This window comes from Amia ocellicauda, chromosome 10 (genome assembly GCF_036373705.1).
Source record: "Amia ocellicauda isolate fAmiCal2 chromosome 10, fAmiCal2.hap1, whole genome shotgun sequence".
NCBI classification, from domain to species: Eukaryota; Metazoa; Chordata; class Actinopteri; order Amiiformes; family Amiidae; genus Amia; species Amia ocellicauda.
In genome coordinates this window covers 15,750,256-15,763,003 of record NC_089859.1, presented here as the reverse complement: position 1 = coordinate 15,763,003, position 12,748 = coordinate 15,750,256, and the positions used below count along the sequence as shown (strand labels likewise).

The following is a 12,748-nucleotide window of genomic DNA, read 5'->3' as shown; positions in this document are numbered from 1 at the left end:
CATATCATAGGTTGGGGTCTGTCCCCACATGGCCAAGGTCTATAATAATTGTATTGACTTTTTTAATTTAATACCTGGGCTACAAAGGGGAACCAATTCCCAGTGTACTTAGTGTCTGTTTAAGTGATTAACCTGACTGGCAAAACCGACACAGGGCTGATTGATGACACGGAACACAACCAACTAGGAACTCCCAGGGCACTTGCAAATGTAAAGCAGTGTGCGGTGTGTGAGTGAGTGAATGAGTGGGTGTGTGTTTGTGTATGTGTGAGAGAGAGAGTGAGAGAGTGTGTGCGAGTGTGGGTTGGTGTGTGAGTGAGGGAAGCTCGTCAAATATCCCGCGGCATTTCAAATTCGCAGCCAATGACAATTCACTCCCATCATACGTATCCCTAGCATTTGTGCCTTCACTTATTGTAGTCATATAACATATATATATATATGTACACACACACACACATAAGTATTCACCCTCCTTGGACTATTCCACATTTCATTGTGTTACAACATTAATTTATTACAAATACAAAACAGAAAATAATTGAATGCTTAAGTAATCACCCCATTCAGTCAATATGTGATAGAGGCACCTTTGGCAGCAATTACAGCCATGAGTATGTGGATAAGCCTCTACCAGCTTTGCACATCTGGACACAGCAATTTTTGCCCATTCTTCTTTGCAAAATTACACAAGCTTCATCAAGTTGGATGGGGACATTTGGTGAACAGCAATTTTCAACTCTTTCCACATATCAGTTGGATTGAGGTCGGGGCTTTGACTGGGCCACTCCAGGACATTGAGCTTCTTGTTTTTAAGCCACTCCAGTGTGGCTTTGGCTGTATGTTTGGGGTCATTGTCCTGCTGGAAGGTAATACTGCTCCCAAGTCCCAGGTCTCTTGCAGACTTCAGCAGGTTTTCATCCAGGATTGCTCTGTACTTTGCTGCATTCATTCTGCCCTCTATCTTTACAAGGTTTCCAGGCCCTGATGCAGAGAAGCATCCCCATAGCATGATGCTGCCACCACCAGTAGGGATGGTTTTCTCAGGATGACGTGTGGGGTTAGACTTGCGCCAAACGAATTTGCTTAGCATTGAGACCAAAATAACTAAATTCTGGACTCATCAGACCACAGAAACTTGGTCTCAGAGTCTCCCACATGCCTTCTGGCAAACTATAGCCAAGATTTGATCCAAGTTTGTTTTTAACAATGGTTTTGTTTTTCCACTCTCCCATAAAGGCCACTGTTGTGAAGCACCAGGGCTACTGTTGTAGTATGCAGTGTCTCCCAGCTCAGCCATGGAAGATTGTAACTTCTTTAGAATGGTCATAGGCCTCCTGGTGGTCTCCCAGACTAGTGTCCTTCTCACACGGATACTCAGTTTTTGAGGACAGCCTGATCTAGGCAGATTCACAGTTGTGCCATATTCTCTCAATTTCTTAATAATGGACTTTACTGTGCTCAGGGGGATATTCAATGCCTTGGACATGTTCTTATATCCTACCCCTGATTGGTGCTTTTGAAGAACCTTATTCCGGATTTGTTATGAATAATCCTTCGTCTTCATGATGTAGTTTTTATTAGGAATTGTACGTGGTGTGGTGGTTAGCACTGCTACCTCACAGCTCCAGGGGTCCCAGGTTCAAGTCTCAGCTTGGGGTGCCTCTCTGTGTGGAGTTTGCATGTTTGCCCTGTGTCTGCATGGGTTTCCTCCCACTGTCCAAAGACATGTGGGTTAGGTTAATTGGCCATGCTAAATTGCCCAGTATGTATGTGTGAGGGTGTTGCCTGGTGTACTGTCCTGGGTGTATTCCTCCCTTGTGGGGATCAGCTCTGGCTTCCCCACAACCCACACCAGCATAATGGATGGATGTACTAACCAAATGTGGGACCTCTCAGTGACAGGTGTATTTAACCTAAAATCATGTTACACACCTTAATTGCACAGAGGTGGACTCCATTCAACTTCTAAAGACAATTGGTTTCACCACAGCTCAATCAGGTGTGTCATAGCAAAGGGGGTGATTACTTATGCATTCAAAAAGTAAGTTAGAACAATTTGCAGATTATATTCTTCACTTTATGGACATTTTCTTTTTGATCAGTGGCATTTTGTTGATCGGTGGCAAAAACTCCTGATTCAAACCATTCTGATTTCATGTTGTAACACAATGACATGTGGAAAAGTCCAAGGGGGTGAATACTTTTGAAAGCAACTGTATAAAAAAAATATATATAATAAAAAGTATTTATATATTTTTTTCTTAATTGATACATTTATTTGAGATTAATTCCAATAATTCAGTCATTTACAACTAATCAGGACAGTTGTCTGTGATGGCTGTAGGCTATTTAAAACAGGTTTCACATTTAAGTTTGTATCTCTGCTGGCATAGTGGTTAAGGAACACTGCTGTGAGCCGGGCAATATGGGTTGAACTCCAGTTGTGGGGATGTTATTTCTTTTATAGATTTTTTTATTTAAATTCTCTCTCTCGCGCGCGCTCTCTCGCTCATATATATAGATAGACAGATACATAGTATTGAAAGACTACCCAGTATTAACTACTTTATTGATTTATTATTGCCATTATTATTAGTGTCCAGCAAAATACAAAGGAAAATGGGCATTGAGGTAGCTCCACTCTCTTTAAGGCACCTTCTGGAACAGGTGTGGCTAACCCTGGTCCTGGAAGGCCATAATCCTGCAGGATTTCCAGGTCTCTCTTAATTACCAATTAATGGATACCTTGAACACAGGGACATTGTCTAATTAAGACCCACAATTGGTTCAATTAAGCAGTTAATGATCTGGATACAACAAAAGCCTGTAGACCCTGTGGCTCTCCAGGACCAGGGTTAGCCACCCCTGTTCTGGAACAATCCCCCACCAAACCCCACCACATAACCCCACAGGTGCATCACTACTGTGCAGGTCCAACACCCCTGCCGGTAAGTTCACCTATCTCCACACGTTCAGCTTACGTGGTCACCCACAACAATCAATAAAGCAAATATATAAACTCATGATATGGAATTAATTTAGCAGGGACCCTCCCACAATTACAGGCAAGGTGCTCGATTTGTCTTCGGGCAAATTGTCTTAGGGACAAATTGTCTTGGACCCGTGAGTGAGTATATATATGTATGTGTGTGTGTGTGTGTGTGTGTGTGTGTGTGTGTGTAGAGGAGGACACTTCAAACATTAAGGCGGGAGTCAAGTTTCTTCATGGCCACCCAAATTCCAAGTTTTCTATGATCGATTTCTGCCCTGTCAGTAACAACAAAGCATAATTTAAAATGCATGTAAAATATATATACATGTATTTTTTATTATTTTCTAAAAATCAATATTTAAGCACTGATATACTTCCTACACGCACGTACACACATTTATAGAGGAGAGACGTAGGCACAGTTCCCAAGTGCCACAATAAGTAGCTTAAACTCCAGTATTCCTCACACACACAACACATTGCATTTGAATAGACAGCTTAATATCTGAAATCAATACCTCAGAGAACACATGAAAGAGATAAGATCAAGCTAATTTCAGGTTATGGAGCAAAAAATTAAGTCGATATAAGCTTGAGAGACAGGGAAAAGTAGCAGCTAAAATGAGGAAAATTTTATCATTAGCTTTAGGAAAAGTGACAGCTTCTCCTGCCTGTCTACCCAGCACAGCTGTGATAAATGCTTTTCATTAATGGTGCTTAAAAAAAAAAAAAACGAAAAAAATGAAGAAAAAAATAATGAGGGTGGGGCATCTTTAGGCTACAACAAGCCAACAAACAGTACACAAATGCATTTAAAAATATATATTGCAGATTCCGAGTTCCTTTCCTCCCAGCATTTAATTTACAATATACGGTATATCGAATCATTAATCCGCAGTGCCAGGTCAAAAACACACTGGGCTCTGCAGGAGTCACTGTGCTTTTTCTCAGAACTGTGCCCCCTTCTGGACAGTCATCCAGTGAGGAAATATCTAAAATCTAGAACAGATCAACAGAACTGATGGCAGAGCAGAGGGGTGTCAGGAATTGTGTGGAATTCTGGATTCACTGAGCGTTGGATGATATACATTATATGCATCTATGCCGAGAAATACATGTTTGGTTGAGTAATGCATATTTTGTTCGTTTAGTGTTATTTTTTGGTTGCTGTAGCTGTAAAGGTTTAATCTGCAGTGGCTACAGAGAGCCAAATGCTACAAGGGGGTGCAACCCGATCCAGTGCCCAGTCTGTGTTAATCACTGCACACAGCAGGACAGATATAACCAAGTTAACTGTTATTCAGCCATGCTAAGTGAGTGAGTGTGCTCTACCATGCCTGTACAGTGTAAGCCAAGGAAGCATGGAGAGAGAGAAAGACAGAGGAAGAGAAAAGGCAGTGAAGGGTAGAGGGATTAATGGGGAGAGGGACAGAGAGCGAGGGAAATTGAAAATGAAGGGAAAAAAAAAAAAAGAGAGGGATGACCGAAGCAACACGAGCTGCGTGTGCCAAGGGGCTGAAACGGAGCAAAGGCTGCATGTCTGCTGTACCCAGACGGCATCTGCTGGCTTGGCAGGTCTTCCATTTCATTGCATCTGCAGGGTGCGTCTGGCAGGCTGACACTCACAGCTACTGTCCTGCCGCTACTAAGGCTGACCTGTCTGCTTGTCCGTCTACCAGCTTACCTGCCTGTCTACCTGCTTGGCTGCCGCTTTAAAGGCTTCCACTGCACACAGACCCGCTCGCTCACTGCCACTGTGTCACTCCTGACTCAATCAGCAAGGGGGAGGCTCAGTGCAGCAGGGGCTATACATCACTGCCTCTGCACATACACTACATGACAGACCTGAATGTGGGCACAGTGAGAGCTGTGTAAACCAAACACGCATTTCACACGGCCAAGGCTTTCACTCTTTTAACGAGCTCAGACAGCGTTTTTTTGTTTTGTTTTATGTGTATACTTTTTTTTGATATGGCAGTGGAACTCACAGTCCAGCCAGACATGTTGAACAGCTAAGTTTATATGTTAGAAAGATAGATGCTGGTCAAGAAGCACCAATGACAAGCAGGTGACATTAGAGGTCATGAATTCAGAAACACACACCTGACACACAACCTTATTTGAACAAAAAGAAAGCTAGTCCTGCTAGAACTGAAGCTACAAGTCCCAGAGAGAGGGATACAGCCCGTCTGAACATCACCAGTCTCCCGAGTCAAGTTCCTCCTGCTCCCGTCACTTCACAGCCCCCTTTTCCCCTGTCTGCCTTCCCGTCAAACAGAAACTGATACGCACTGCGCAGCATGGGGAATTGGAGGGGTCAGTCTAATCCCCCCCACCCCCTCCTCCCTCCACCCTTTAGCTTCCTGATTGGATAAATCTTGTCTAAAGCATCCCATTGAATGCATTAAGCTCTTATCATTAGTTATCCTGGGATTACCCCTAAAATGCTTGATACGATCTTGGTATAAATCTCCAGAGCCATTAAGTGCTGTGGTGTAAACCTAAGGGAGATGCCATGCTGGATGAGCTTGCAGTTGGTAGAACAAATAAACCTATTTAACCAGCTTACTGCGCATTTTCAAAAGGCAGATGGTAATTTACAGTAGACCAGACAACGACCTCAAATGAGTGAAAAATGAAGCATTGATACTAAATACTGTAGTTTTTAGTGTGTGTTAATACTGCTGAGAATATTTAAAAAGGGCAGTGGTTTGAACTCTCGATAATAATAATATTTTAAGTTTTCAATGCTTTGGAGCAGTGATGCAAAATTCTGGTCCTGTAATGCCTGAAAAAAATTATCTGCAAACAAAATGCATGCTTCAGGTATCACAAGATGAAAGCAAAGCACCAAACCACCGGAGTAATCGTTTGTAATAAAGCAAATACAGCCACAGCCCAAGGCACACTCGTCTTGGAGGAGAGATGCTGGGATGCTAGAGTGCAGCGGGCCTTGTTAGGAAATGCACAGGATTGTAGGATTTATAACTACAGCACTCATCAAGGTCACAGCCCAGGTTGATGAAGCAAATTTTCTTCATCCCTGAAAATGAAATATTCTCCCACATTAATAGGACTATGTTGAAAATCCTCTTTCGGCAATCACACAAGCCCCACGTGAGGATTCGTAGGGTACAAGTTCTTGCACAATCCTAGGCTAACACAGGACTCATTATAAGGACTGTATAAATGGACTCATTATAAATGGACTGTTCACTTACAGTTGTCATGCTGTGTTTTCAGTCGTTTTGTTTGGGTCTGTTTGTGAGAGTGCCCCCATTACTTTGTCCGATTAATCAAACAATCTATTAAGAGACGCAATTTTATTTTTAATTTTTTATAGAAGAAAAAAAGTCTATGCTTGCTCCGTCCTTGCGTTTAATTTTAATTTCTCAGTCCGGTCACACTGTAAAGACTGCTCCTGCTACCGGTAATTATTTTTTGATATTTAGCCAAACTCATTTGCATTATAAACACTCAAGATAACAGGAGTTGTGCTCTTCAGCTGCCAGAACTGCTTGTCGACTTTGTTTGTTGCAAATCAGTAGCAGAGTGCAGCGCAACCCACTTCAGACTTCACTCAGGTTCAACCAATGGCCCCGTACTAATTAAACTGGGTTCATCTGGAGGCAACAGCTCTGTATACAAAATACCATTAATGGGCTGAGGAATGTACAATAGGATGTTATGCATCTAATGCTTTAGTTTTGTTTGTTTTTCCCCCTTCAACATTGCCGAACCAAGAAATGGAACCACCACATTGTTACTGTGCATTACTGTGTGATCAATATAAATAAATATAGATGGATAGATACACAAATGCATTCACAACACTGACAGAACGAATGCATTGTAAGTTGCCAATTCTTCAAGGTTAACCTTAGGGAAAAATAATTAAATGAATGAGCTGTAATTTGAGCATCCTGCATCACCTCAAGGTTGACCTACTGTCCCTCTGTGCTGCTACTGTCCAGTCCTATTCGTAAAGCAATAGAGCTTATGTCGTCTAATGTCATCTCCTAATGTGCTTCCCTACCTGATGAGTACACACTACTGAGATGTATTGTTTCTAATCGCTCTCAAACATCACACGTCGCAAGAGCATTGGGAAAGGAGAGCGCGTGTGTGTGTGCGTGAGAGAACAGGATGTTGAATACAGAATCCTATATGGGAAATTGCAAACGAGTTCTCCTTTATGCTCTGACAACAGGCTTCCCTTCAGAGCCATGAGAGCCTCAGTTATTTTCAGACTCCCCCATCACACAGACTGGAGACCGTGCTTGTATTTGTTTTACCTTGCTTCCTGTTATTTTGTGCTACATGTGTGCGTATTGCTAGTTCTCATTCCGTATGAAAAATCCCTGTGCCCCCTTTGGGCTTCCCTAGATGCTATATGCAGCATTATTATTATTCACTTCTGTATCCTCAGGCTCTATCAGCGCATTGCTTACCATCTCCACAATCTCCTACACGCCAAAAACCTATCCTCATGGCCCCAAAATTGTGCCATACTGCAATCCCATTTTGTACAATTAAATTTTAAAAGAATACTGTCTTCGCTCATCACATCACTCCCGGATGCCTGTTTGGCTGCCCTAATAAAAAAATAAAAAACATGTTGTGGCTTTAATATACAATTGGCATATATAGCACATACTAAATTTCACGTGGAAATATGAGCTTTTCCATTGAAATTGAACTGCTTCAAGTCACACGTGTTCCCTAACTGCCACACGCAATGCCTGACTGGCCTTCACGTATTATAGGGATTTTCTGCTATTAGAATTATTTAACCATTTTTAAACTTTGCTCCACTGTTATTTTGTCAAGAACAGCACTTAAAGGAAGGAGGGTAATGCACCCCTCCCCACCCAAGCCCTGCCGCCTGCTCTGTCAAAATCAGAACAATGACATGTTCGAGTCACTGCTCAGATCATTAAAACAAACTTGCTCCGATTCACACCGAGGGGGGAAATGGAGCTAGAGAGGCCAACATTAAAGGAGGAAAATCACACACACAAAAATTGAGATAGAAAGAAAGAAAAACACAGATACTGACAGAGAAACCAGCAGGGGGAGGGATGAGGGGAGGGGGGGGAGGGAAAGACAAGAGAAATAAATGCAATAAATCTGCTAGACAAGCACTATGTATAGAGCTGAGATCCCAAAAGGCAAAGCCCAGGCACCCAATCAGGAGGACTTGACAGCTCTGTTATTGTACCAGGGATGCCCAACTTCCAATTACAATTAGGAGTGTCCAGATTCATTTTCCAGACAGGGCTGGATCAGTGGCAGAGTTTGGGAGCGAGTTAGCCTGTGTGCAGCAGAACTTTGCAAAACCCCCGCAAGTGCACGTTCTGAGGAATGCCGCACTACTGAAAGGCATTTGAACACATTGTAAGCATTTAATCACTCCGCAGCCTGTAAGAAGAGAAATGCTGCTGTCTCTGGCACTACAGCTCTCTAGGGGGCCAGTGGCCTTGTTCCATGTTTTGCAAATCAACTGTGCATTTAGATAGTCTTCAATTTTATCCTAACTAGCGTTTCAAATATATTTCAAAGGGCTGTTTCTTCACAGCAATGACAACAAACACAAACACAGAAAAAATAAAAAGACCAACTCAAGTCTCTCCTATTTCCAGGCAAAATTGAATTTTGTTAACATTTTCAAACAACGATATTCGACAGAAGGTGAAATGGGTAATAGAAACACAATCCAGGGACTAATTGTTTGCAAACCTACAAAAATGAAAATCTCAAGTTGTACGGAACTAAAAGTGCAATTTGCAAAGTTTATTTTGTTTCACATAAATACAAACAATAGAAACAACAGAACAGAAACAATAGATTTGAGGGACCAGAACAAAAGGTGGGACGCATCACACTTTTAAATTGTTCTACTTAAAACATCAGGATGTTTGCAAAGTTTTCAGAACCAGATTCAACTTATTGTACCTTTACATAAAAAGAGCACTAGAATTCATTCAAGTATCTTCATGCATATAAAGAGAGAAGTGAGCTTAGGTGTCAAAAGGAGCCATTTGATTTGCATTTCATTATTTTCCTTCCTTCCAGATTGAAAACAGTTTCTTTCAAGCAGAAACAAAAAAGCACAAAGCATTTTTTTCTGCAGTAAAAAACAAAAAAAAGCTGAGAAGTGTGCTGTCAGTTTGTTCATCTCAGTCACCTCTCATCTTTTAAAACTCCAGAATGTGACAACATTAATCATGCAAAAATGCATGCAAGGATAGTATTTTGAGTTTATTTCAACTGCTTTGTACTGAAGGGGAGTTAACACTTTGTCTGTGCCAGTGCTCAGACCTGCTCCCACAAAGTGTCGTGGACTTTCAATACGAGTCTATGCACAGGGCCTCTTAATAGCTTATTTAAAACAATGCACTGGTTAAATAGTGTAAATTGCCAAGGCTACAGGGATATTGAGGGTTATGAATCACAACTATTCTATAAGCATCAGCCTCCCCCTTTTTTTATTTGCTAATTAATTTGATATAATTAAAAACACACACACTATTGCCACAGCCAAGTACAAATGAACATGTTCACACCATTAGCCATAACATCATACTCCCAGCCACAACAACAATTAGGCTTTTACTTTTTTTTTTTAAACACGATTTTCTCCTAGTGTAAATTTAATTTCCCAGAGAAAACTGAAAAGCAAAAATTGACTGTCCCTTGATACATAGTTTTCTATGACTACAGACCATTGCCATGTAGTGTTGTAAACCTTGCTACATTACCCCCCCCAAGTCAGATGCAGTTTCATATTTTATTCAGTGCTCCCTTAATGCTTTGTAACTATCAACAGTGCTATGCAGCTTTTAAACACTTCTACAAACAGTGGGAGGAAGATGTAGTTTGAGAGGCCCGGCTGGTGGTGTTGTGCCCAGTGAGAGCAAATTAACAAGTCGACCATAAGGAGGATTTGTACACTTCCTAAAAGCAACACATCACTATTCTGTAGTGGTTATTTGTTGCAGCAGTGAGCCGCTTCAAACTGGGAAGAACAGCTCCCTCTGTACTGCTGAGAACGCAGGTTCAGTAGGATGCGTGAATTTGAATAGAATAAAATACAAGTATACATAAATGTAACGTTATAAAAACAAAATTACATCCTAATTATCACAAATGTTGAATTATAAAATTAAGACGATTGCCATTGCCAAATATGTAATTTGTGTAGCAAAAATAGCCAAACAAGATATTGAATTACTGATACTAATTTGACAACTTGTATTGCTTTTTTTTTTAATGGTGAACTGAATATACATACCATCATGAACGATGACAGTAAATAATGTTGACGCGGGGAAGAGGAAACCCGCAGAAAGCAAACATAATTGTCATCTGTACGCGTAGGAGCCGTCCCAAAAGACTTTTAATAATATTCAAAGAGTCGCATGTTAAGGATGCGTTTACACAGAGGCAACTGTTCACAAACACTGCAAACGAGTGGGCCGCCTTTGAAGTTGTCTCGTATGCTGCGATCTTTCTGTTATTTCTTTATTGGTGCATGCGTCTGATAGCTGAAAAAGTTGCATAGTGCCAAGGTTAGGTACGGTACCCTATGGGTTATAACGCTGCAAATGCAACAAAGAAATTAAATGAAGTGCATGGGGTTGAAAACCATAGCCACGATTTAACAGATTTAACTCATGCAGCACTGGCATTTAACAATAAAGTAATAATGATAATGGTGATGTTACCTGTCACGGGGCTCTCGGGGGCCCACTTGACCCCAGGGTGCAGCAGCTGGAAGGACGAGCGCACCTCCTGGCAGCTGGGCACCTGTCCGCTGGGCTCCGCCACCCGCAGCAGCACTGACCACAGCACCAGCACACCTGGCGCCCGGGCACCTGCCATGGCAAAGGGGGGCAAAGGTGCCAGCGACAGTCCCACCCGAGATGCTAACTCAGCCGCTCACGCCAGGCAGATTTATGTAAAGAAAGTCTATGTGCGTGACAATGTCTGTCCACCCGAGCGGCAGGGCAGAAGTGCGCCTGGTCCTCAGACACCTAGCCCCGCTGGATGATGATTCATGTTGCGAGTATCAGGGTGGATATTGTTGTCGTCCCCGGGAAGGCGAAGCATCCTCGGGCACCGCAAACACACCACGGACCAGCCCGACTTCAAAACTTCTCGTCCTCTCCGTGGGGTGAATGGACGGATCCGCGCTCGCCTCCGCCAGCCCGACGAACACACTCACTTCGACTGCCAGACACACCGACACGGGAATAACAAAACCGGGCTGCCGTCCCGGAGCTCAGTCGCGGGCAGCCGAGCGGCGGAGTTTTTGCGCTGATTCCTGCGGCCCCGCGCTGCCCGCACCGCTGCTCGCGCCGACTGCGGGGCTGCGCGAGACGGGGCGCTTTTAAGTGGCGGGGCCGGCGGGGCGTGCGCGCGCCTGCACCTCGGCGCCGCAGCGTTAGCGGCTTCTCTCCGGTCCTGGTGCACCTGGGCTGCCCGGGTATCGACACCTAATCAATACGGCAGGTCATTCGGCAGAACATCCAGCGGGAGGAAATGAATCATTCTGCATTCAGGCTGAGACAGGAGGGTGAGCTTTCCGGCTTGTGCCAAAAACTGGTCTTACAGAATCCTTACAGCTGCAGATTTCAACTAATTAGGCTCAGGACACACAGACCATCTAAAGTTAGACTGCATCTTATCTTGGGTAAAAAAAAAAAAAAAACGTTTGATAGCTTATTCCCATATGATCTCATTATTTCAGTCTTGGAAAAAGCCACTGATAAGGCTAATCTCAGGGAAAGATAAATACATACATACATACATTTCATAAAAAAAAAACTTTCATTAGTACAGTAACTTGTCATCCCTCTCTTATATAACAGCAGTAAAATCCCTCAGCTCAACTGACACTTTCCTCAGGCTGCCTGTATCTGTGGAGCACATTCACAAAGCTGCTGATCTTGACATTATTAAAAACACAATCTGCGAAACACAAAGGCCAAAGTTTCTCCAGTTTTCAGCTCTTCTGAGCTCAATCAAGGTGCTGGAATCCCTCGTATAAGTCAAAATCAGAGGTCCTACTCAGCACCACAAAGACAGAATCCCCTCACTTCCATCCCCTATGTGCACCCCAAAATGGACCTTAAATACAGTAATACATATACTTATTTCTCAAGAAGCCTATTAATATCTCCTGCAAGTTACTCCTGCTGACAGTTGTCTTTGCAGGCCAGAATCCTGTAAAATGGCAATAATTAAAGAAACTGAGGCGTGGGAGATCAAACACCCATTATATAAACTAACTCACATCAGCTTCAGGTCTCAAATTTTCACAGCGCTCAGCACTCACCTCCACCCACCCACTTATTCCTTCATGTCACAGAAACCTCCAGCCATTCGCAAGGCAAATTAATAGCAATGATCTCAGATTCTGTGACACAATGCAAACTATGCAGGCGATTCCCACTTATTATTTTGATACTCCACAGCAGGAAGACAAGGCTTTTCCAAGTCTGCAATAAACTAAGAGATTCAGTTATCATAATCAATTGATCATAATTACAGTGTGTTCCAGACCCTTAGCACTTCAGTGATCACAAGTACAGTGCTTATTACCTCATCCAGGAGACTTTTGTGACAGTATGTCACATTATTTTTACCTATACGGCTGGGTTTTTACTGGAGCAATCTAGATACAGTAACTTGCTTAAGTGTACAGCAGTGTCCCCCACCTGGGATTGAACCCACAACCCTCCAGAGTCC

The 12,748-nt window shown here is 42.7% G+C and overlaps 1 protein-coding gene across 1 annotated transcript in view; it reads right to left on the bottom strand.

Annotated features, from left to right (window-relative positions):
* The window catches only part of gpc3 (glypican 3), a 121,243-nt gene extending 109,896 nt beyond the window's left edge, over positions 1-11,347 (bottom strand). The window contains exon 1 of the mRNA XM_066715213.1: positions 10,723-11,347. Within this exon, the coding sequence (XP_066571310.1) occupies positions 10,723-10,879 (157 nt within the window). The 5' untranslated portion in view covers positions 10,880-11,347. The remainder of the gene's footprint in view (positions 1-10,722) is intronic.
* Positions 11,348-12,748: the final 1,401 nt, after the last annotated feature.